General features: G+C 40.5%; 1 protein-coding gene and 1 pseudogene across 1 annotated transcript; both read right to left on the bottom strand.

Moving 5' to 3' along the window:
* Nucleotides 1-1,950: 1,950 nt before the first annotated feature.
* LOC118982144 (olfactory receptor 7A10-like) lies at nt 1,951-3,519 on the bottom strand. The gene is made up of 2 exons (XM_037039094.1): nt 2,609-3,519; nt 1,951-1,993 (listed from the first exon to the last, which is right to left on the bottom strand). Exons 1-2 carry the CDS (start codon nt 3,514-3,516, stop codon nt 1,951-1,953), a joined length of 951 nt encoding a protein of 316 aa, XP_036894989.1. The 5' UTR covers nt 3,517-3,519.
* Nucleotides 3,520-20,235: 16,716 nt separating this feature from the next.
* LOC118982143 (olfactory receptor 1571-like) lies at nt 20,236-21,072 on the bottom strand (annotated as a pseudogene).
* Between the last annotated feature and the right edge of the window lie 5,337 nt (nt 21,073-26,409).

The following is a 26,409-nucleotide window of genomic DNA, read 5'->3' as shown; positions in this document are numbered from 1 at the left end:
CTGCCCAACCCTGCTCCACTGCTGGATCTGCCCCTCTTACCAGTCTGGCTTGAATGGTTTGTTGTTGTCGGACTTACATATAGTTCAATTTTCTGTGTTTTGGCTGCATTTTTGTTACTAAAACTTTGTTGTCTTTAAACTTGGTTGTGGGAGAAGGCACAGTGTTTCCACCTACACTTCCATCTTGGCGGAAGTCAGGCTATTTAATATCTTTGGGCCGTGATTGACCATAGGTAACTAAACCCACAAATAGTGAAACTGCAGAAAAGGGGGACCATCTCACTGAGGGTTTGTGGTCATCCACTTATGGAGATCCTTGTTGGTGTGGGTGTGTGGTTTTCTCCAGCCACTTTGGATGTCACAGAGAATGGGAGTAATTGGCTTTAAAAAAAATGCTCTATAAAACTATACATTCTTAATGTATGTAATTTTATGGGTTTGGACATAGGTAAACACCTGTGATATCATCACCACTATCAAGGTAGTAGACATATCCAACACCTCCTAAATTTGCCTTGTGTTCCTTTGTTGGTGGTAAAATGTTAAAAATGAGATCATCCCTCTCAACAAGTTTTACAGTGTATGATACTGTAGTGTTAACCAAGCTGCCCAGCAGATCTCTAGAACTTGTCCAGAATCATGGATGAATCTGAGAGGAACAATATAGAGACTGACAGCTGAGATCACACAGGGCTCAGAACAACTCCTCACCACACTATTTCATTTCTTAGTAAGGACATACGTTAAACCATTTTATTTTATAATGGCTTGTTATGCGGCATTAGCTAGCCAACATAGTAATTTGTGTGAACAGAACTGAGGATAATTATAATAAAATGCTACTTCTTATTTTTAAAAGACTTTATTTATTTATGTTTTAGAGGAAGGGAAAGGGAGGGAGAAAGGGAAACATCAATGTGGGGGAGAAACATTAATTGGTTGTCCCTCGTATGTACCCTGACCAGGGACCAAACCTGTAACACAGGCATGTGCCCTGACTGGGAATTGAACCAGCAACATGGCTTTGCAGGATGGTGCCCAACCTCTGAGCCACATCAGTTGGGGTGTCTGCTGCTTCTTATTTTTGGCACTTATTCTGATATTTTAACATCACTTCAGATGAGTCTGTCTTTTAAATTAATTTCAGATAACTCAATTAAAAGTGACTACAGTGAGGTTCATCTCTAGGTACCCAGCAGACCTCGCAAGGACTTGCATGCTTGTAAATTAAAACTGATGACACTGAATCTATGAATAGACAGTAATTTGAGTTTTCTTATGATTCATTTCTGATCATGAAAACTAAGGAAATTCCTTTGTTTATAATGAATGATATTGTTCATTCATACCCCTTTGATATTTATGATGAAATTTAGAAAAAGATGAGATATTTTTTAGGGCAATGGAAAAGTCATATTTGTAGTATCACTGGAGTTGTTTTTTAATTTTAATTTTTAAAAGATTTTATTTATTTACTTTTTAGAGGGAAGGAGAAGGGAGAGAAAAAGAGTGGGAGAGAAGTATTGATGGGTTGCCTCTTGCATGCCCCTACTGGGAACCTGGCAAGCAACCCAGGCATGTGCCCTGACCAGAAATCGAACTGATAACCTTTCAGTTCGCAGCACAGCACTAAATCCACTGACCCACACCAGCCAGGGTATCATCACTGAAGGTTTTGAAGCAGAAACAGTAAGATAGTTCCATGAGAAAGCATGACACCTGCTAACCAACCCTTTACTGCAATGACTTCCCTCACATCAACACAGGCACTCATACCTCATTAAGTACAGGTATAGCTTGAAAAGAAATTTAATATATAGTAATGTAAAGTATAATTTAATATTTGCTTTGCCAGAATCAAAGTGTTTGCTAAATCTGTTTATTCAAATTTCTGTTTCTATGTAGATGCCACTGGGAGACACATTTTTGACAAGCAGGTTTTTCCAGTGACTATGATAGGCAATGAGGACATAGAGCTGAATAAGACAACAGTGTTCAAACAAGAAAAATAAAACCTAATGTGTTATAAAACACACTAGTATGTTGAAGTCCACATTAGCAAGAATAGCAGTTAAAGTGTTGATAACAAAAGGAATGGCAGACACAAAAGTAAAAAACTGTGGTTCATCCTCAGTTTATCCTCATTTGAAAACTATAGAAATGGCCTAGTTGCCAAGCTTAGCTTTTTCCATTGAAGTGGTAAAACTTATGGCTATATTATTAGTAAAACTAAAAAATTATTACATGGGTGATACTTTTTTGTTCTAGAAGAAATTACTCTTAAGCAATTTAAGCAGTTTCATGAGATAAATCAAAATTTCTAAAAATTTGATATCTGAGATTGGGAATAAATTTGGAAAAACAGAAAGAAAAAAATTGATATCAAGGAAAACTATCAGATATCAGAAGAAGAAATTTAAAGAAAGGAGTTAATTAAATTGAGAAATTGAATAAAGCTTCCAATAAATAAATAAAAGAAGCAATTTGTCTTTCCACAACCTGATTAAAGAACTGCAAATTCTGACTACAAGGCTTTGAGTCCTATAATAATGGGGACTTCATCAGCCTCAGGACAATTGTCCCTTTTTTTCCCACCATCCCAAAGAACCTTTTCAGAGCCCCCTTTATGTCTTTGTTTCTGAGGCTGTAGATGAAGGGGTTCAACATGGGTGTGACCACAGTGTACATCACAGAGGCTGTTGCGCTTGACTGTGAGCTGTGGGTACCAGCAGAGCTGAGATACACTCCAAGGCTTGTACCATAAAATAAGGACACAACCGAAAGGTGAGATGCACAGGTAGAAAATGCTTTATACTTCCCCTGAGCTGCTGGGATTGCTCGTATGCAGGACACAATTTTAGAATAAGAGTAAAGGATTCCAGCCAGGGGACCACCACCCAGCAGGAGAGCTGAAAAATATATCACAATGTTTTCAACAAAGGTGTCAGAACAGGCGAGTTGGACCATCTGATTGAATTCACAGAAAAAGTGGGGGATTTCCAAAGCTGTACAGAAGGACAGTCTCAAAACCATTAAGCACTGCAGCAAGGAATTCAACACACTGATGATCCAGGACACCATAACCAGCAGTCCACAGAGCCGGGGGTTCATGATGACCATGTACTTCAGGGGGTGACAGATGGCCACAAAGCGGTCATAGGCCATCACAGTCAGGAGGAAGATATCCAACCCCACAAAGAGTATAAAAAAATACATCTGGGTGATGCAGGCTTCATAGGTGATGGCTTTGCTCTGTGTCTGGATGTTCACCAGCATCTTTGGGATGGTGGTGGAGGTGAAACAAATGTCTACCAAGGACAGGTTGGAGAGGAAGAAGTACATGGGTGTGTGGAGGTGGGAGTCTGAGCTGACGGCCAGGATGATAAGCAGGTTTCCCAACACAGTAGTCAGGTACATGGAGAGGAACAGCCCAAATAGGACGGGCTGTAGTTCTGGTTCCTCCGATAGTCCCAGGAGAAGAAATTCTGACACTCTCGTAAGATTCCCTGCTTCCATGAGGTGAAGCTAACTTTCAAGGAGGAGAAAGAGAACAGGAGTAATTTTCATACACACCTGCATTATTCACACAGCTCTAATGCTACAGTTTATATATTTTGCTGTCAAGAAATTAATTTTGCATTTTGGGACAGATCTGTTCTGCTTTAGGAGTTTTCTGTGTCATCTCAGAGTAGAAATTTTTGTTCCAATCTGTTTTTCTCCTAAGGTGTCTGGTATATTACAGTTTTACTTAGAAATATTTCATGTATTTCAGGAATACAAATTGAGTACTGACCATGTTTTTGGCACTGTCTGGGCTGAAAAACACAGATCCTTACACATCAATACTGGGGAAAGAGTATGGAAGCAAATAATAGAAATAAATTTAACACTACAGATGGTAACAGATCCTATGGAGAGAATGAAAACAGGTCTAAAGGAGAAAGTTACTAGGCTGTTGTATTTTTCATGGGTTTTTAGGAAAGACCTGCCAACAGGTGACATTTGAGCCCAGAACTCAAGGGAGGAAGAAAGGGAGATCAAGCTTATATGGTCAAGTGTGTGCCCAGCAGAGGGAATGGCCAGTACCAAGGCCCTAGGAAGAAGCTGCAGGGATTTAGTGATTTATTCAAAATTGATATCAGAGTATGTGGTGGACCTTGGTTATAATTTTTTCAGGTTACTTCTAGCCAGTGGGTCTCAACCAGAAATAATTTTGCCCCCATGGTATCTGACAATGCTTGAAGGGATACTGCTAAACACCTACAATTCACAAGAAAGTGCCTTCCCCCTGACCCCATCCCCCCACCAGTTATTTTCCATCCTCCAAAGTCAACAGTGAGAAGGTGAGAAAACCTGTTCTATAGAAGCACTTCAATCAACTTCAATATGCTTATGAACCAACAAGGATCCTACCAGAAATGCAGAATCTGATTCAGGAGGTCCTATTGTGCTCAGAGACCCTGCCTTTCTGTCAACCTCCCAGGTGGTGTTGATGCTGCAGGTCCTGGTCTGTGGACTGCGGACTGCTCTCTGTGCAGCAAGGCTGTAGTTCTGTGTTAGGGTCACATATAGTGCTTTAGGTCTCATGACCCAAGTAGTGTTTTCACCTGTAGTTTTGAAGGAGTAGTGTATTCACTCCCTCCAGAGACTGTAAATTCTGAATCCTTGAGACAAAATTTCAAAGCACTTCTGAAAATGACTTTGTAGTGAGTAGAATAAAGGCCTCCAAAGATGTTCAAATCCTAATCCCCAGTACCTTGGAATAAATTTTTTTATAGCAAGTTGGGATGAGGTCAGCAGATGGAACAGGGCTGCTAATCAGCTGACTTTTTAAAAAAAATTTTATTTATTTAGTTTTAGAGGGGAAGGGAGGGAGAAAGAGAGGAAGAGAAACATCAATGTGTGGTTGCCTTTCCTGCACCTCCTACTGGGGACCAGCTTGTAACCCGGGCTTGTGCCCTGACTGGGAATTGAATCAGTGACCCTTTGCCTCACAGGCTGGCACTCAATCTACTGAGCCATCCCAGCCAGGGCTAATCAGCTGGCTTTAAGGAGAAGATGATCAGGATCATCCAGGGGCACTAGGGTCAGCACAGTGCTCCCCTAGATGCAGAGAGGGAGACCAGGAGAAAATTCGACACGGCTGGCTTTGACGAAGGAAGAAGGGCCCAGAGCCAAGGAATGCAGGTGGTCAGAATACAAAGTGGAGATAAGGAGAAAACAGATTCTCCTTGAAGTCTCTAGGAAGAATTAAATCCTGCAGACACCTTGAGATTAGCCAGTGAGCCATTCCAGGCTTCTGATATCTGGACTTGTTATAGCACATAATTGTTTCTTTTAAACAGCCACTGTGGGAATATTTTACAGCGGCAATAGAATTTAACAATAAACTGTCCTGATGGAACTGAGTTTCAGCTTCTCAGTTTACTCATCACTTTGCTTAGGTAAGGGCACTTTATGTTGAAAACCCACATGAAATAGAAAAGATATTTTAAATTGATTTTCATATTAGTCAAGAGCTGGTGCAAGGAAGTCCTCATGGCATAAATATAAACATGAGAACTATGATGGCTTTGTGTTAGGAAGATTTGAAGTACAAAGCGTGACCTTAAATAATCCATCACTTAGTTGTAAAAAATTTGTTTCTCAGCACCATGTGCTCGTTACCTAGAAGTTGGTCAGTCCTCAATTTATATTCCCCAAGTGCATGACAGAATTTCTCAATTACAAAATAGAATAATGTCCACTTGGGGAAAAGTCTGAGTGTGGGATAGAAGTTCTTATTAACTATTCCAAAAGAGGAAGTAACTGAGTAACAAACTCTAAAATATATGCAGCCTCACCAGATATGAAATCATTGAAATGAAATTATTTAGTGTTCCTTTTTAGACTTATTAAATATTTCTTATGTGAATACACAGCATGGGAGAAGACACTGCAATGTCTGTCTCACTAACTGCTGCTGCCAGGTGCTGTCTACCTCCACTGGATGGATCCTTTCAATGAACACACAACATGCTCAAATGCGCTGCGTCCTAGATATCTATCACAAATACTTCACTGCACAGCTCTCCACCCCTAATACTTTATTCCTCCTCCCTGAATAAGACCACTCCTCAGGAATGTTTTCATTTCACTGCAACAATTTTGTACATCTCACTCATTCTAAAGTGTCTTCTAACTGGACTTCCATTCACATCATTTAATTGTCAAACACGGTCCCTCTGCTGCAGACTCAAACAGCATTGTTAATGTATTCAATAAATTATTATAAATCAATTACTTGACCAAGAATACAGACATGGTGACCTCTAGTCTTGGGGCTCAGCTGATTAGGTTTGCAGTGCCTCAGGTAAAAGTTCTCAGGTTCCATTCTCTCTGACCCTTTCCTCATGTACCTACCAGGCTCTCAGAGTGCTCCAGATGGGTTTTCTGAAAAGAAGGTCTCTGTGTGCCAGTCAGAATTGCTCTCTGGATGGTGGGTGGTGGAAACTGAAGTTTTGTCTCACCAAAGGCAGCAGGAAGGAGTGAAGCATCAGTTCCTGAGCCAGACTTAGGAACTGCAGTGATAACCATGTCCTGTACACCAATGTTGCAAAGCTTAGAGACTGGGTAGGGGAGGGATTTGCAGCTCTCTCTATATCTGCGTATCAGGCACATTTCCCCTGTGTTATTCCATCCTCTGAGCATGTGGTTTCCCTCAGGGCCTCTGGAGTAAACAGTAAGGAATTTTTGCTTAGTGATTCTTTGATCCCCCAAAACCAGATTGGAAGTAAATTGAATGTAGTTTTTATGACTCTTTGTCTTGGATCTCACCTGCTTCCCAGAGGTCTAATTCCTATTGCCTTATCCCAACCCTGACTTAGCATTTCCTCCAATATCTGAGACTAAGGAACCCATCAGAAACAGGTCCTGTTGACCCTTACAGCACTGATTTGTGGTGGGGACACAGTCCTGATGTCTGCAGAGCATTGCTATCCCCCTTCAATGACCAGGGAAGCTGGGTTCCTTTGACATGCAGTCCTGACCACCACACTCTTTTCCACACTCTGACACATTTGTCAAAATAATTAGGGATTCTGTACATATTTCATAAACTAAGAGCTGCCATCAAGTTCATATTATAAAATACCTGTTAATTATAAGAGATATGTTTCAATAGTTTAATGCCATGTTAACTGAACTTAGTAACTTACAGACTTTGTCTGATTTAATTTTTTGAAAAGCCCATTCTATAAGGTATTACTATTATGAACTTCATTCTCATTTTCAGAAATAGGCCTTTAAGGGGTTTATAGTTTGCTCAAAGTTGTGAAGTGAGAGATGGGCCTTGTCAGGTTGCTTCCAGTTTTCAAACTCTGGGTCAGTGGTTTGATTTTGTCCCTAGAGATATTTGGCAATGTGTGGAGGGAGGCTACTTAGCACCTACAATATCCAAAAGAAATAAATAATTATCCCAGCCCTATTGTCAACATAGAGAAGGTGATGAAGCTTAGTTTAGATCACCACTCCTCCAACTTCAAGGCGCATAAAAGTCCCTCAGGCTTATAGTTCAAATGCAGGTCATGGTGGGCCCAGAGGTTCTTTGAATCAAATGAGTTCCCTGGCAGTGTCAGCGCTGCAGGTGCTGGTCTGCAGACCACACTTTGTAGTAAGGTTGAACCTGTGTTAGAGTCAGGTACAAGTAGTTTTAGGTCTTCAGAACCAAAAAATCATTTTGCATGTAATTTTGAATGTAGAGTGCCTATTCACTCATTCTGCAGCTGTTATAAATTCATTGTTTAATTATTTTATAGAAGAATTCATGAATGACACCATATAATATACTTCTGAGAAATACCTCATTTGATTCATTTAATTAAGAGTCCTTGTGTGACATCATGAAATACATTATTGAAAAACATTTTATAGTAGGCAGAAGAGCCTCCAAAGTCATCCACATCATGATCCCCAGAAACTTGTAATATGTAACTTTTCATTGCAAGGGAGAATTAAAGTAGCACATGGAATAGTTTGGCTAGTTGACTAATTTTAACATAAAATGTGAAGGTTGGTGGGCTTCAAGTTGTTCCAGAGGCTCCTTGTGCTATCCTCATTTTTTTAGATTCTTTTTTCTCCTTGGTGTTCTGATTGAGTGTTTTTTCTTCCTTATATTTCAAGGCACTGATTTGATTCTTTAAAGAAGCATTTTATTTTTAAAGATTTTATTTATTTATTTATTTATCTTTAGAGGGGAAGGAGAGGGAGAGAAACATCAATGTATGGTTGCCTTTCGTGCATCCCCTGCTGGGAGTTGGCCTGCAGGGAACCGGCCTGCAACCCAGGCATGTGCCCTGACTGGGAATTGAACCGCGATCCTCTGGTTCGCAGGCCCGCACTCAATCCACTGAGCTACACCAGCCAGGGCTGATTCTTGACTTCACCAACACTAATGTTGATTTTCTGTCAATCATCCTTTATTTTAGTCAGTGATTCTTCATTTCTGACTGCATCTTTTTTTATGCTGTTGAGGTCCTAAGTTCATTGAGCATCTTTATACCCAGTGTTTTAAGCTCTGCATCTAGTAGATCATTTGTATCCACTTTGTTGAGTTATTTTTCTGGAGTTCTGTTCTGTTCTTTCATCTGGGTCGTTTCTTTGCTTTGAACCAAGGAACTCAGGGGACTTATTTCACAGATATACAACAAACATTTCAAAAATTTATATGGAACAAAAAATGACCCTGAACAACTGCAGCAATTTTGAGAAAGAAGAATGAAGTAGGAGGGATCACAACACCTGACATCAAAATATTACAAAACTATGGTAATCAGAACAGTCTGGCACTGGCTTAAGAAAAGACATATAGATCAATGGAACAGCTTAGAGATCTGAGAAAGAAATCAATATCTCTATGGTCAATTAATATTTGACAAAGTGGGCAGAAGCATAAAATGGAGTGAAAATTGCTGATGTTTTCTTTAGCTGTGCAGAAGATTTTTAATTTGATATGGTCCCATTTGTTTGTTCTTTCCTTTTATTCCTTGCTCTGGGGAAATATGGGTGAAAATATAGCTCCATGGAATATATGAAATTTTCCTCACTATATTCTCCTTTAGGACTTTTATGGAGTCACAACTTTTTAAAAGATTTTATTATTATTTTCTTTAGAGACAGGAAGGACAGGAGAAAGAGAGGGAAAGGAACATCAATGTGTGGTTGCCTCTCACACATCCCCACTGGGGACCTGTCCTGCAACACAGGCATGTGCCCTGACTGGGAACAGAACTAGCAACCTCTTGGTTCACAGTCTGGTGCTCAATCCACTGAGCCACACCAGCCAGGGCTGTGGTGTTACAACTTATATTTAAGTATTTTATTTATTTTGAGTTTATTTTTGTGTGTGGTGTTAGTTGGTGGTCACATTTCATTTGTTTGCGTATAGCTGTGCAGATCTCCCAACACCATTTGTTGAAGAAACTATTTTTACTCCATTTTATGATCTTGCCACCTTTGTTGAATATTAATTGACCACAGAGACTTGGGTTTCTTTCTGGGCTCTCTATTCTGTTCCATTGATCTATGGGTCTGTTCTTATGCCAGTACCAGACTGTTTTGACTACAGTGGACTTATAATTTGATGTCAGGTATGGTGATCCCTCCTACTTTGCTTTCTTTCTCAAAAAGGCCATTTATGTTTCCATTTAAATTTTTGTAATATTTGTCCTATATCTGTGAAATATGGCATTGATATTTTAATAGGGATTATATTGAATCTGTAAATTGCTTTGGGTAGTATGGACATTTTGATAATGTTAATTTTTCTAATCCATGAGCATGGTACATGCTTCCATTTGTTCATGTCTTCCTTAATTTCTTTCTTCAGTTTAGTGTAGTATTCTGAGTACAGGTCTTTTACCTACTTGGTTAGGTTTATTTTGAGGTACTTTGACATGGATACCATCCCACAGTATCCACAGCGTTATGAATGAGATATGAGACAAATTCACACAGACTACTGAGTCCTATGGAGGAAAAGGGATGGCACAGCTACTCTCTCAAGGGGAGAGTGTGCCAATCCTTGCCCACACAGGCTTTAATTGGGCTCAATTTGCACACTAATACAGGTAAAGTTCATTAATCATTGTCAGGCAGTAAGGATCAAACAATGGATAGCTTACAAAGGACTATGAGGGCCTATTCTGAGTCAGGGTCTGTTAGCTAAAGGGCTACAAAACTTTGGGAAACAAACTCATCTCCTTGTTGGACACTTATCATTTAACTGAGAGCATTCTAAACAAAGCAGGTTTCACACGAGTTTATATATTGTTTCTTAGGCCTGATCACCCTAGGGAACCTGCCCTTTTCAGCACAGGACTGCACTGCCTTCTGTCATTGTTTCAGGCTTAACTCAGGCAGTGGAAGTAAGGCAGCCAAGAGATTAATAGACTTCTCGAAGACAGATGAGGACTCAGGCTATGTCAAAGCTGAGGGGTGAGGGTCCATTACCTTCTTTTGCTATAGCCCCCCAAGTCCTTTCCTGGGGCTTCCCTGTGATTGTGCCTGTCTTAGGTCATTCCCCCCTTGGGGAATCTTACCCATCACTGGCTGACTGATCAAGTGCTGGGGGCCAGTTATGGATGAAGTAAAAGGAGCAGAAGTGACACTCCTGCCAGGGAGATAAGCTTTGTCTCCCTAGTGGCTTAAGGTCCGAAGGTTGCTCACTCAGCCTTAGCCATGCGGGGGTTACAGCTTCTGAAACCAGGCAGGGTGTTTCCCAAAAGTATTTTGTTCTTCTTGTTGGTTTAGCAGATGGGATTTTTTCCTAATTTTTGTTTCTGATATTTCATTTTTGGTGTACAAAATGCCTTTGATTTGTGAATATTGACTCTGTATCCTGCTGCTTTGCCAAATGCACTTATTAGGTCAAATAGTACTTTGGTGGAGTCTATAGGCTTTTCTATGTACACTATCATGTCATCTGCAAACAATGACACTTTTACTTCCTCTTTCCAATTTGGATGCCTTTCATATCTTTTTCTTGTTTGATCACTGTGGCTAAGACTTCCAATACTATGCTGAATAGAAGTGGTGAAAGCAGACATCCTTGTCTTGCTCCTGATATTAGTGGGAAGTTTTTAGTTTTTGCCCATTGAGTATGATGTTGACTGTAGGTTTCTTGTATATAGCCTTTACTATGTTGAGATTTGCTCCCTCTACTCTCACTTTGCTGAGCGTTTTTATCATAAATGTATGCTGTACCTTATCAAATGCTTTTTCTGGATCTATTGATATGATCATGTGATTTTTGTCTTTTCTTTTATTTATGTGATGTATTATGTGTACTGACATATGAATATTATACCATCCTTGCACCCCTGGCATGAATCCCACTTGATCATCCCAAGTGGAGTTTGCTTGTTTGGGATGAAATGTTCTGTGTATATCAGTTAAGTCCATTTGACTTATGTATCATTCAGTGCCACAATAACCTGGTTGATATTTTGTTTGGAAGATCTATTTATTGTTGACAGGGGGTGTTAAAATTCTCCACTCTGTGTTTCTGTCTATATCTCTCTTGAAGTTCTTCAAGATTTTCCTTATATATTTGGGTACTCTTACGTTGGATACGTATATGTTTATAATGTTTATGTCTTCTTGATGGATTCCTCCTTTGACTATCAAGAAGTGTCCTTCTGTGTCTCTTTTTATGACCTTTGTTTTGAAATCTGTTTTGTCTGATATAAGTATTGCTACCCTTGCTTTTATTTCCTGTCCATTTGCTTGGAATAGTTTTCTCCAACCCTTCACTTTCAGTCTCTGTAGGTCTTTTGTTATGAGGTGGCTTTCTTATAAGCAGCATATAAGCAGGTTATGTTTTCTTATCCATTCAGTTACCCTATGCCTTTTGACTGGAGCAATCCATTTACATTTAAGGTTAGTATTGATAGGTACTTACCCACTGAGATTTCTCCCCTTTATACCTGTGCTCCTTTCTCTCTCACTCTTTTCTTCCTCTTCTGAAAGCAGGCTCTTTAGCATATCTTGCAATGCTGGCTTCACGGGGGTGTATTCTTTGAGCCTTCTTTAGTCTGGGAAATTCCTTATCTCATCTTCCATTTTAATTGAGAGTCTTGCTGAATAGAGTAGTCTTGGTTGCAGGCCTCTGGTTTTCATTACTTGGAATACTTCTTGACATTCCCTTCTGGCTCATAGTGTTTCTATTAAGGAGTCAGCTGCTAGTCTTATTGGCCCTCCCTTGCATATTACTTCCTGTTTTTCCCTTGCTGCTTTTAAGATTCTGTCTTTGTCTTTGAATTGTGCCATTGTAATTATCATGTGTCTTGGAGGGGGCAACTTTGGGTTCCTCTTCATTGGGAGTGTCTGTGTTTCCTCTATTTGTGAGACTTTTTCTCTCATCAAATTAGAGATGTTTTCTATCATTACTTTTTCAAAAGGGTTTTCGATCCTTTGGTTTTCCTTCTCATATCCATGTTATACTGATATTATTATGTTTCATGTTGTTCTGCATTTCTCTTAACCCTTCTTCATTCTTTCTGAGTCTCTTTTCATTTTCTTGTTCTTTCTGCATGTTTCTTTCTACCTTGTCCTCTAGCTCACGGATCTGTTACTCTGCTTCATCTAGCCTGCTTTTGGTTCCTTCAACTGTGTTCTTCAATTCAGAAATTGTATTCTTCATTTCCTCTTGGCCCTTGTGGATAGTTTCTATGTCCTTTTTCATGTTAATATAGTTTTCAGTGAGTTCATTGTAGTTTCGCTGTAGTTTTTAGTAATTCTCTGTGAGCTTATTGAGCTTCCTGATAACCATTGCTTTGAACTCAGTATCTGATAGTTAACTTGCCTCTATTTCATTTACCATTCTTTATTAAAAATATATTTTATTGATTATGTTATTACAGTTGCGCCATTTTCCCCCTTCACTATCCTCCCCTTTCACTTTCTCTCCCATTCACATTCCCCCCTTTAGTTCATGTCCATGTGTCATACTTCTAAGTTCTTTAGCTTCTACATTTCCCATACAATTCTTACCCTCCCCTGTCTATTTTCTACCTAACATCTATGCTACTTATTCTCTGCACCTTTTCCCCCTCTTTCCTCCTCCCACTCCCTTATTGATAACCTCCCATGTGATCTCCATTTCTGTGGTTCTATTCCTAAACAAATTTAGTTTGTTTTTGTTTTAGTTGTGGTTGTTAATAATTGTGAGTTTGCTGTCACTTTACTGAACATGTTTTTTATCTTCTTTTTTAGATAAGTTCCTTTAACATTTCATATAATAGGGACTGAGTGATGATGAACTCCTTGACCTTGACCTTATCTGAGAAGCACTTTATCTGCCCTTCCATTCTAAATGAAAGCTTTGCTGGGTAGAGCAATCTTGGATGTAGGTCCTTGCCTTTCATGACTCGGAATACTTCTTTCCAGCCCATTCTTGCCTGTAAGGTGTCTTTTGAGAAATCAGCTGACAGTCTGATGGAAACTCTTTTGTAGAGTTTGGTGGGAACTTTAATAGGAACTGTCTCCTTTTCTCTTGCTTCTTCTAAGATTCTCTCCTTCGTTTTAATCTTGGCTGATGTAATTTTGATGTGCCTTGGAGTGTTCCTCCTTGGATCCACCTTCTTTGGGACTCTCTGAGCTTCCTGGACTTCCTGGAAGTCTATTTTCTTTGCCATATCGGGGAAGTTCTTATTATTTGTTCAAATAACTTTTTCACTTGTTGTTCTTCCTCTTCTTCTTTTGGTTCCCCTATAATTATGATGATGGAATGGTTAAAGATGTTGTGGAGTTTTCAAAGCCTCTCCTCATTTTTTTTGAATTCTTGTTTCTTTATTCTTTTCTGTTTGGATGTTTCTTTCTTCCTTCTGGTCCACTCCATTGACTTGAGTCCCAGTTTCCTTCCCATCGTTGTTGGTTCTCTGTACATTTTCCTTTATTTCACTTAGTGTAGCCTTCATTTTCTTCATCTAATTAGCAACCAAGTTCAACCAATTTTCTGAGCATCCTGATCACCAACCAGTGCTTTGAACTGTGCATCTACTAGGTTGGCTATCTCTTTGTCGCTTAGTTATATTTTTTTCTGGAACTTCGATCTGTTCTTTCATTTGGATTTTTCTTTTTTATTGATGCTCCTGGTACATAGTGAGGGGTGGAGCCTTAGGTGTTGGCCTCGGCAGGGCAACCCAGTTGCTGTGTTGTGACTCTATATGTAGGGCAAGAGTCCAAGAGGGAACAATGGCTCTTGTTCCACTCTCTGCCAGATTTCAGTCACTTCTGCCACTTCCCCCAAGAAAACTGGGCCATTCTAGTGCTGATTCCCATGTGGGTGGGTTTTTGTATGTCCTGAGACCCTGTGGATCTCTCCAACAAATTCTTCTGTTAGGCTGGGAGTCTCTCCTGGCACCTCAACCCCCACAGGTGTTTCCAAGTAGTGCTTTGAGGCTTTTTTCCCTATTTTTGGACCCTGGGTTGAATGGTCTGGTTCGCTCCCCAGTTTCACCTGGTTTATCTGGATGCAAATGTGGAAATGCCTGGTTCTGCAAGCCACCTTGGGCGCCAAGCTTCTTCACCATCTGCCACCTCACTGGGTCCACTAGCTGCTGCTTTGCTTGCCTGGGTCTGTCAGCCACCGCTTTTTTTTTTGGCCAGGACCCTCTCCGCTCTGCCCCTTAACTCTGCCCCTCCTACTGGTCTGGAGGAATGTGTCTACTTTATCCCTTGATTGTCGGACTTCCATACTGTTCAGTTTTCTCTCAGTACTGGTTGTTATTTTGTTTCTAAATTTTTGTTGTCCTTATTTTGGTTGTGCGAGGAGGCACAGAGTGTCTACCTATGTGTCCATCTTGGCTGGAAGTCTCATTTAACATTCTTTCTGAGGCTTCCTCCTTTCCTTTCATTTGGGGATTGTTTCTTTCTTTTTCCATTGTTTGTTTGTATTCTGTTGGAGCGAAAAGGAAAAGTGATTTAAGACAGCAGGAATGTATTCTATGGTATTTAATGTACCAACCCATAGAGAAGAGATAGAAAATCCTTTGGATATGTACAGTGTTAACCATAATGTTTCACTCAAGTAGCCACTTTTTAGAAAGGGTGTAAAAGAGATAAGCCTCTTGTTGGGGGGTTGGGGGGAAGGATTGCGAGTTGGATCTAGGAAGCAGCGAGCTTGTGGCAGGTCAGATTTTGAGGTAAAGTGAGAATAAAGGATAAAAATAGGTGTAGTGTGAGAGAATAGAGTTAAGCACAACAGTACTGATGTTCTGGAAACAGTGAAGTGAAATAAGGTCTGAGAGGTGCTGTGTAGTATTTACAATTGTATGGAACAGCAATCATTTACAAAAGTAATGGAGCAACAATTATATGATAGAATCTATGTAATCTGAATAATGAGAATAGGAAGTACTACTACTAGAGTAGTGTGGTATTAGAACACAAGTGAAGTGAAAGACAGAAAATTAAAAATACACTATGAAGTAGAGAAAAAGGGAAACCAGTCAAACACTGCAACTTAACAAACTAAGCAAAGAAAACTAAACAGAAAGAAGAGAAATAAAAAAATACTAATAAAAGATATAAAAATAATAAAAAGAACACACAAAAACAGTAACTTGTAATTTCTCTGGAGTAGCAAAGTGAAATTTGTCTCACTGTCTCAGTTGTTGGGAAGACTCCACTTTGGGTCCAACTCTGGTCCTTTCATATCTTCAGGATTTATTGTCTCACTTGTGGGAATAAAAAGAAAAAAGAAAAATAATCGAAGAAAGGTAGAAGAAATTGACAAAAATTAAGAAGGAAAGGAAGAAGGAATAAAAAAAGAAAGAAGAAAAGGGAGGAAGAAAGAAGTAAAAGATAAAAAAATTAAAAAGAAGAATTTAAGAAGAATTAAATTTTAAGAAGGAAATGAAGGAAGAAGGAATTAAAAATAAAAAATAAAAGAAGAAAGGGGTGGGGGGAAGCCTCCTGTTGATTTTAAGCAAGCCAAAGCAGTTCTCCTGGTCTTTCTGATAGCAGCAAGCTGAGGGGGGGGGGGGGGGGGGGCGTTGATGGGGTTGTGTGCTATGTGCCTCTGAGCCTCAGGGTCAAGCTTGCTCCTCCTGAGGTCTGTGAGTGTGAGCGCAGGGCCTCCGCCTGGGGGTGGGACCAGTGGCCCTGGGCCCCAATTCAGTTGTGCACTGTACCAAGGGCCTCAGGTGGGAGCTAGCACCTCCTCCAAAGCTGCCACCAAGGCTAGGGGTGGGGTCAGGAGCACTCCGGACTTGGGGCTGCGGGAACGGGCCTTCAGACTCTGCTGCTGGAGTAGGACTGGCACTGAGCCACAGGTTTGGGCTCACACCTTCCCTGAGGTTTGGGGTGTGAGCACGCAGCCATTGCTCCCACAGCTGGGTTGGCTGGGGGGCCAGCTGGGTTGGTTGTCTGCCTCTGGGGTCTCCGGTGCAGCTGGGTGCCCTCTGCCACTAGGGCCGGGGTCAGAGGTGCCGTCACAGTCCTGGCAGCAGAGGTAGGCCCAGGGCTGAGTCTGTGGAGGCTGCTCAGGCACAGCCTCAGGGAGGCAGGGATGGCTGTCCCGGGAGAATTCCCCAAATAGCCACTGTCTCTTTTTCTCTTTTTCTTTTTGAAAAATTCCTCCTGCTCAAGCCTGCTGCTCCACATAAGGGCCTGGCCTCTCATACAGCCCAATTCTCCAACTAGACTTGGGGCTGTCTGGGTCAGGACCTCTCTCGCTGGCTCTTCCCAGCCTGTGCCCATAGTCTCAGCAGGTACACACTGCCCCTGTGTGTTTGCCACTTTGTCCTTATTCCTCCCCACTTCGACTTCAAACATCCAGGTCCCTCCTGGTGCTGCTCAAACCTTGTTCAGCAGGGGAGGAGCCATTGACCTGTCTCTCTCCCAAGAATCTTGCAGCAGACCTGGCTGGGGCCCGGCCTGGGATTGCAGCCACCCTGGTCCCCACGCTGGTCCCTAGGACCTTATTGTCCCAAAGCACTCTCCTTACTGTCTGATTTTTCGATATCCTCTACAATTTTGGTCTCCAATCTTCATATATGCTGAGATACTGTTGGCTGTTCACTCTGTTCCTCAGAAGATCAGCTAGGTGTTCCACCTGTGGGCAGGGGGAAGTGGATTCCGCTCCCACCTATCTGCCTGCCGTCTTCCAAAACCTGCATTTTTAATATGTCCTGTTTGTTCTATGTTATTACACTCCCACAAATTATTTTTAAAAATCTGTTAGAACTAATGAACAAATTCAGTGGGGATGCAGGATACAAAATCAGTATACAAAAATCTATTGTATATATACATTAAATAATAAACTGAAATTAAGAAAACAATTCCATTTCCCATTGCACCAAAAAGAATAAAATATCTAGAAATAAATTATAAAACATTGCTGAAATATATTGAAAAGGGCACAAAACAAAAAGAAAGTTATTCTGTGTGTATGGACTGGAAAAATTAATATTGTTAAAATGTCCCTACTACCATTAAAGGGAAAACCACAGGCTCAAAATGACATTGCTGGAGTTAAAAGCCATGATGAAAAATCTATATTTAATTCCCCAGAAGCTTAATTTTAATCAACCACTCTGAAATTTTCTGGTCCAGTGCCGGTAATTAAATCTGTCACGTGGGCCCTTGACACCATAGAAAGAAGATGAACCCTGAAGATAAAAATCCTTTCATTTCTCTTCCCCAAAGAAAAGATATAATGGCCCTAAAATAATTCTTTATTTTTTGTTGTTAATACCTTTCTGGTCCCATCTTTTTCCTACAAAAATGCCTGTTCTGTACATCCCCTTGGAGGTCCCTCTTGGTTGCCACATAGGATGCTGCCTGATCCGTGACTCCAAGAATAAATTACTCAACAAAGCCAATTCAGTCTTCAGAATTAGTAGGTTGAATTTTGTTTTAAAACATACCCCAAATGATCAACAGCTAATTTCTCTAATTCAATCTCTACCAAATTCCAATGTCCTTTTTTTTTTCACAAAAATAAAACAAACAATCCTAAAATTTGCATGGAACCACATAACACCTTCAATAGCCAAAGCAACCTCGAGAAAGTAAAACAGAGCTGGAGGTAACACATTCCCTGATTGCAAACTAAATTACATAGCTATAGTAATTTAAGCAGTATGGTGCAGGCATAGAAACAGAGAGATCAATGGAAGAGAGCAGAGGACCCAGAAATAAACCTACACACATAAGGTCATTAATCCAGGGAAAGGAGACATGAATATACAATGCGGAAATAATAGCCTCTTCAATAAACGGTGCTAAGAAAACTGGACAGCTACATGCAAAAGAATGACACTAGGTCACTATTATAAGTGTTCAGAATGAGTCACCCCAAGACATGAATGTGGATTATTTTTTAGCTGAGTGTAATTGAGACCCTAGTGGTCCAAGAAAATCTTACACTTCTCCATTAAAGAATTTAAATTTGGGGTCTTGCCCAGAATCAGTTATTATCAGAGATAACTTTTTATGATCTTTTCATAGAGCAGGGCAAATTTCTCGATACTGAACATCCACTCTTCCCTCTTCCTTTTGTCCTACAATGTCCTTCCTGCTCTCTGTGCCTTACCTCATCTTTATTTCAGATTTTCATTTATACTTCATTTTTCCTTTCTGTCTCTGAGCCTCTCAGAAAAGTTTCCAAATAGACGAGGAGATATATATTCAAAAATCAAGTTTGCCAGTAACTGTGGTAGGTATTCTGGCCCTGCAGCTGAAGAGACAATAAAACCTGGAAATTAGGTGTAAACATAGTAGCATGTTTGTGGCGTAAGGACCTGACTGAGGTTTTGTTTGAAAGTCATTCATCTCAGGTCATCACAGTGCCAGATGCACAACACAGCTCCTGCGTAAGCACTGGTGTTGTGTTAAACCCCATTCCCCGAGTTTGCTTTTCATTTTGAATTTAATGTATTTATTTTGTTTTGGAACTTGAAAAATATGCACTTTCATTTTTAATTAGGAGCATTTTCAATAAGATCAAAGGGAGTAGGTTAGACCATGGATCTATCCAGGGACAAAGTTTGTTTAGAATTACACACAGAAATATACACAGAACTTTTGTAATTTTTATACAAGAATTAACGTTATAAACTTCCCTTTTTAGAAAACACTGAGTAGCCTAAATAACTGACCACATGGATGCTGCTGCTTTTTATTCCCTAACCCTAATTTCTACTCTTGTTTTGAATTTCCCAATAAAGAGAGATTCTGCAAAACCCTACTCACCCTGCTCTTGGAACCCAATAGAGGTAGAGCCCTTAAGGCCAAGTCCATTCTCTCTATCTCTTTCACACACAGAGAGATACACACACAGGCAAATATACACCCCCCATCCTGTGTGGCTTTCAAATGTGCTTGACTTGTGTATAATGAACATTATGTTCTCATAGTTTTCATGATGGCGTTTGGAATTACAATAAGAACCATAGGGGCCCGTCCAGCTACAACACTGAGTGTGGTCTGAGCAACTAGTAGAAGGGCCCAAGGCCAGTGCCCAGGCCTTCCTATCCTACTGCGTCACTGTGAACAGGCCAAGAGTTACAGGGCACAATGATGAAGTCTACATCCTCAGGAAGAGCCGCGAAGGTACTGATGTAAAAAGAATGAGGGACATATGATAAAAATGTAGGTTTCAGATTTTCATGGAATGAAATTATCTAAAAAACCTAGTAGCCAAATGAAGCCTAGTGTCAAATGAAGTTTTTGCATATGAGTCATACCACTTATTATTATTCTATCTACAAAATAAGAACTACTTACAATGATATACATGGTCTGGAACCACTAACACCCCTTTTTTCTTACAAAGTCATAAGCATATAATTTTGTAACAAAGCAGTATCACAGTCAAATACACCATATGATACTTTAGGTGAGTGTTGAAATTGCTTTTCATCTCATGCAAGGCATTCACGTACCCTACCAACCACACTCAAGCAAGCCTTACTTCTGCCAGCCCTGTATGTCATTTGAGAAGAAATTATTCTGAAGACATCATTGTTGCCACAGAAGTAAAGAAACATTTCTGAATACATCTGATCAGGGTTGGAAAAAACTTTTGGATTTTCAGAAAATGGACAAAGGGGAAAACTGTCTATATAATCGACAAAGTAGAAAGCTTAATAAAATGGTGGCTTAAACTGTATAGAGAAGTTGAAACAAAGGAAATTTCAGAACAGAAATAAAAGGAGCAAGTTCAAAAGCCAAAATCTGATTAAAGAATCAAAATTTATGGTTTTGAGATTTGGGGCCAAGAAAACAAGGATACTTTTTTGGCCTCAGAATGATTGTCCCTTTTGTAACTAATATGACAAAGAATCTTTTTGGAGCCCCCTTTATATCTTTGTTCCTGAGACTGTAGATGAAGGGGTTCAGGACGGGTATGACCACGGTATACATCACTAAGGCTGTTACACTGGACTGTGAGCTGTGGGTGCTGGCAGAGCTGAGATACACTCCTAGGACTGTCCCATAAAATAAGGAGACAACTGAGAGGTGAGATGCACAGGTGGAAAATGCTTTATATTTTTCCTGAGCTTATGGCATTGCTTGTATAGAGGACACAATCTTAGAGTAAGAGTAAAGGATCCCAGCCAGGGGACCACCAGCCAGTAGCACAGCTGAAAAATATCTCATCATGTCATTAAGAAAAGTGTCAGAGCAGACAGGTTGGGTCGTCTGACTGACATCACAGAAAAAATGGGGGATTTCCAAGTCTGGGCAGAAGGACAATTGCAACACCATCAAGCATTGTAGCAGAGAATCTAGGGCACTTATGATCCAGGACACCAGAAGCAACAGTCCACAGAGCCAGGGGTTCATGAGGACTGTGTAGTGCAGGGGGTGGCAGATGGCTACTAAGCAGTCATAGGCCATCACAGTCAGGAGGAAGTTGTCCAACACGTGAAACAGTATAAAAAAATACATCTGGGTGAGGCATCCTGCATATGTGATGGGTTTACTCTGTGTCTGGATGTTTACCAGCATCTTTGGGATGGTGGTGGAGGTGAAACAGATGTCAGCCAAGGACAGGTTGGAGAGGAAGAAGTACATGGGAGTGTGAAAGTGGGTGTCTGAGCTGACAGCCAGGATCATGAGCAGGTTTCCCAACAAATGATCAGGTACATGGAGAGGAACAGCCCAAATAGGATGGGCTGCAGTTCTGTTTTTTTCTGATAGTCCCAAGAGAAGAAATTCTGAAATTGGGGTATTATTGCCTTGTACCATTGGTGGAGGTGGCTAGTAGAAAAAAAATGGCATGATTAGTTTTTGTACAAATGAAAATTTTACTAGCATAGTTCAATTACTACAACCATATTTTGCAGTAAAATAATATCTATTTTTTGTGTGCATCATGCTATTTATGGCATCCCCTTCCATGACATCTCTGATTAGGAATTTCTGTCCTCCTCAGTCCCTTTGCCCAAGGTTGTCATGGTTACACAGTTTTAATGAGAAGCACTTTCATGCACTTGAGGAATATTTATTGATATCCAAATCTCTAGGGTAAGGGTTTAGGATGGTAAGTAACAAAATTCTTAGAATATAATGATAGTGAAGCAATATATAATATGTATCTATATCATACATGATGTTAGATGGTGTCTGGTGAAGAAAAAGAAAGTATGTATAAAAGAAAGTGGGTGGGTTTTTAAAAAAAAAACTGGGCTCTCAAGGAAGCCCTGCAAACAAGATGACACCTGAGTAGTGACTTCCAGAAAGACAGAGTGTAAGACACAAGGAAATTGGGGGTTGTGTGGGGAAAAGAGTCAGTGCAAAGGCCCAGAAATGGCACTTGTTTCAGACATTCAGGACTCATAAAGGACCCAGCATGGGAAGTAGAAGGAGCAAGAGCAGAGAGATGAGAAATGCTGTCAGAGAGTGAGGGGGAGTGAGGTACCCTCCCTGCTTCTGCTGAAACTCAGAGACAGGAAGAATCCCTTGCTCACATGTACTTCCCTACATTTTATTAAAGTTATTTTTAAAAAATCTGGCAAATAGTTAGAGATGCCCCTTTTATTCTCATGGGTTAGTTAACATTCTGGCTTCTGTTTGTTAACGGACAAAATTTGGAGTATATGGGCTCAGGTCAAACTGCCCTACAACACATATACAGGCATACACACATGGGGTGACTACTTCCTGGGGCCTTGTTATTGCCAAGCTCTTCTCACCTTGTCAAAGTAATTGGAAAAGGAAGGATGCAAGTCATGATGTCAACATGAGACTATCTTTACTTTCATGAATAGAGAAATAGTATCCACAGGTTTTTTATCCACTCATTTACCGATGGACACATAGGCTGTTTTTAGCACGTGGCTATTTTAGTCACACTGCTATGAACATTGGGGTGCATAGGTTCTTTTGAATTGGTGTTTCAGGATTCTTAAGGAAGACAATGGTGGAGGGAGGATTAAAGGTGAGAGGTTGAGGTGGCTAGGGCTGGAGAGAGTAATGAGGGGGAAAAGAGGGGCAAATGTATTTGAACCACAATAAAAAGAACAGTATCCAAATTCTAGTTGTTAAACCTCAAATACATAAGTAATCATGGGACTCCATATTCATATGGCCAGTTTGTGTCCTTTTTTAAAGAAAATTTTAAAATTGGTTAAAACAGAGGAAAATGTGCATGTGAAGGTGAAAGATCTAATTGTTCAGGTGGTACTTGGCTGAGATGAGGCAAAAGTCCAGGGACTTTTGATTCTGGCAGCATTCCAACCCCAGTTCTATCCCCTTCCCCAGAATAGCTGATAAAATAGCAAAAACCAATTTATGAAAGAGAAAGGAGTGATATTTTACATTGTCAAGATGCCATACACATCAAACATCCTACTAAAAGCCAGCAAATTAAACAAACACAATCAGTATCAGCAAATACAATGAGGATAGTGGAGGTTCTTAAGGATGAAATGGAGACCAGTTTCTAAATGATAATATAGGCCAAGCTTTTGGATTACATGGCTGATTTCAACTCATATACAATGAATCAGCTATTTGAACTTGCAGGACATCTGAACCATTTTATTTTTTACTTAATTGTATGTTTTGGTATAGCCTACATTGTTTTGTATATGCTCCCCTTTTTTAAAAAATGAGGTAATATTGGTTTATGACATTAACTTTTCAGATGCAGAACATAAAAATTATTAATGATCTCACCTGATAGTGGGCATTGTGGCATTTGTCTGCCTTCCATGAACAGATGATCAATACACTATATGAAAGGAGCTGCATTTAGTCCCTTCCTGTTGGTAAGTGAGTGGTGACCACTGGGATGAGAGGGAAGCTGCTCATTTCCTTCTGCATCTCAAATGTCTCCACTGCTTCCCAACATTTTACAATCCAATTCTACAGCCATATTTCTGTTCCTTGTCATCTCTCCCATCTACCCGGCTGGCACCCCTCTAGCCAAATGCTCACCTGGACTCAGAAAGAACTTTTTATGTTTCAAAGCAGACCACGGAACTCTCTGAATTAAATGCCTCCGCTAGTGACTGCTCAGTGGAGACAGAGGCCAAAATTCCATAGCTTCAAACATGAGGCTCAAGTCTTTGTGATCTTTCTGCCAGTTTCCCTTCATAAGGCCCTGCTCTCACCCACACTGATCTCCTAAACATTGGGCTTGACTTCTGCCGCACCTGACACCTCAGCCTGGGGTGCACTCACTCATCCTTTTCTGCTTGGAGTCTCCCCATTGGTCTCTTTGGAACTGTTCACTCCCTCTCCATCCTCCAAACTCCATCTCCCCTTTCAGAGAGACTGGACTCTCTCTGAGCCCTTTCTTTTACCTAATATTAGCACAGGAAAAGGACACTTCCCACAGCCCTAATTGAGGTGTTAAAGCACCAATGGTGTGATTTTAATTTATTTCCATGTCTTTCTTACTTGCTAGAGAGTGAGTGCCTGAAGCGTGAATCACGTTATTCAAATTCCTGCTCCCCCACCAGACTTGATGGAGTTTAGCTGAATAAACATGTATTCTGTGATGGAATGAATGAGAGAACATACTCTGCATCAACCTAAGTGAGGATAACATGCTGGAGGAATATTTCTCCATATTCTGAGATCAGCGTAAACTAGGATATTAGAGTATAATTCATAAGAATGAAATAGAATGAACCAAGAGAGCACAAAAGAAAATATTAGAGTGTGTCGTACATAGTGAAGGTACATACATAATCATTTCGTGGTTCCCTTTGTTTATGCATGTGTATTAGTGTTTGTGTGTGTGTGTTTCTAGGCCGGTTTGCAAAAATACTGGAACACAGTGTAAAAGGCATGCCTTAGTTTGGGACGTTTCAAAAGAATCTTGAATTCAATGCAATAAATGCAAAATAGTTTAAGAGGCCAGTTCCTGTTGATGAGGGAAAGCGATAAGTATGAAGAGCCCAGCAGAGAGCCAGGAGCAGAAAGAAGACTTCAGGTGTTTAAGTCACCTCAGACTCAAGGGACCACATGCTCACCAGTCTGTTATTGCTCCACTGGCCTCTGGTCTAATTGTCATTCCTGCACTTCTTCTGTGGTTATTTCATCACCCTTGTGTTTATATGGCCCAGCAGCAGATGAGGCTGTCCCTTCTCTCATTATCTTTATATATCTTTCCTTTGCTATTGTTGGCTTTGAGTTTTGATCTCTTGTGTGACACATGCAATATGTACACACCAGTCCTGGTTCTGTATCTTGCCAACATGCAAAGTCCCCCATAAACAAATCATACATGTCCTGCTTATGGGACAATTATTGATACCTTTTCTTCACATATTTCTCCCTAAGGATAGGATGTCATAGCACACTTACCCTTTATGGTACGGGGCCTCCTTTGTATTATATGAGATCAAATGAGCAGGACATTCAAGGATTTTGTTCACTCATGTGGTACTGTGAATATGTGCCCTTATGTAGAAAAAATGTTAAAGTATGGAATATTCATAATATAAAAAATGGAAGAATTTTAATAATAGTATTAATAAAATGGAATAAAATTGTAAAACTGATTCCAAAAGACAAAGTTATAAAATATAATAATTTAATCACATCCACTGATTATTAATTGAATTGAAAATAATTTCTTTGTTAAGGTGAAAGAAGATGGGGAATTTTTATTCTAAGAAGTAAGGGGCCCTGGCTGGCATAGCTTAGTCAATTGAGTGCAGACTGGGAACCAAAGGGTCGCAGGTTCAATTCCCCCTTAGGGCACATGCCTGGGTTGTAGGCCAGGTCCCCAGTGGGGCCATGTGAGAGGCAATCACACATTGATGTTTCTCTCTCTCTCTCTCTCTTTTGTCCCCTCTCTAATAAATAAATAAATCTTTAAAAAAAAAGTAAGGAGAGGAGGGCCAGGACAGAGGTGTAGGTAGACACACTGTGACTCTTTGCACAACCTAAATAAGGACAACAACAAATTTAAAAACAAATACAACCAGAGCTGACAGAAAATCCAACTGCATGAAAGTCCGACAACCAAGAAGTTAAAGAAGAAATATTCATCCAGACCAGTAGGAAGGGTGGAGACAGGCAGCCGGGTGGAGAGGACATGCGGCAGGGCAGTAGCTGACAGACTGGGTGAGGCAGTGGCTGGCAGACTTGGTGGTCACACATTCACATGCAGATGAACTAGGAGGAACAACTAGGGAGTGAGATAGACCACACAACCCAGGGATGCAGTATGGAGAAATAAAACCTCAAAACCTCCGACTGTAAGAACCTGTGGGGGTTGAGGCAGCAGTAGGAGAAACTCCCAGCCTCACAGGAGAGTTTGTTGGGGAGACCCACAGGGTCCTATATTGTACAAAACCCCACCCACCCAGGAATCAGCACCAGAGGCCTGAATTTGCTTGTGAGTAGTGAGGGAAGTGACTGAAAACCAACAGAGAGTTGAGCAAGTGGCATTGTTCCCCCTCAAACCCCTCCCCCACATACAGCTTCACAACGCAGTGAGGAAGGCTGCTGCACCCTGGCGAACACCTAAGGCTCCACACCTTATTATGTAACAAGAGCAATGAGACAAAAAAAAAAGGCCCACATGTAAGAATAGTTCAAAGCTGAAAAAAACCTACGACTAAGCAACAAAGAGATAGCTAACCTATCAGATGCACAGTTCAAAATATTGATTATCAAGATGCTCCAGGAACTCACTGGGTACTTCCACCACATAAAAAAGACCCAGGCAGCAATGAAGGTTGCATTATGTGAAATAAAGAAAAATCTACAGGGAAACAATAGTGAAGGGAAGAAAACCAGGACTCAAATGAATGGTTTGGAGCAGAAGGAAGAAAGAAACACTCAACCAGTTCAGAATAAAGAAACAAGAATTCAAAAAAATGACGAGGGGCTTAGAAACCCCTAGGATGACTTAAAACATTCCAACACCTGAATCATAGGGGTGCTAGTAGGAGA

This window comes from Sturnira hondurensis, unplaced genomic scaffold (assembly GCF_014824575.4).
Source record: "Sturnira hondurensis isolate 20B ecotype Veracruz unplaced genomic scaffold, ASM1482457v3 Scaffold0025050, whole genome shotgun sequence".
Classification (NCBI taxonomy): Eukaryota; Metazoa; Chordata; class Mammalia; order Chiroptera; family Phyllostomidae; genus Sturnira; species Sturnira hondurensis.
The sequence above is the reverse complement of the archived record's forward strand: the minus strand, read 5'-3'. Positions and strand labels throughout refer to the sequence as shown.

Excerpts from the sequence above, each read along its gene's own strand:
- LOC118982144 (XM_037039094.1), bottom strand. The coding sequence starts at position 3,516 with ATGGAAGCAGGGAATCTTACGAGAGTGTCAGAATTTCTTCTCCTGGGA. Across the intron at positions 1,994-2,608 it reads ATAAAGGGGGCTCTGAAAAG|ACTGTTGTCTTATTCAGCTC; the intron begins GTTCTTTGGGAT and ends TCTTGTTTGAAC.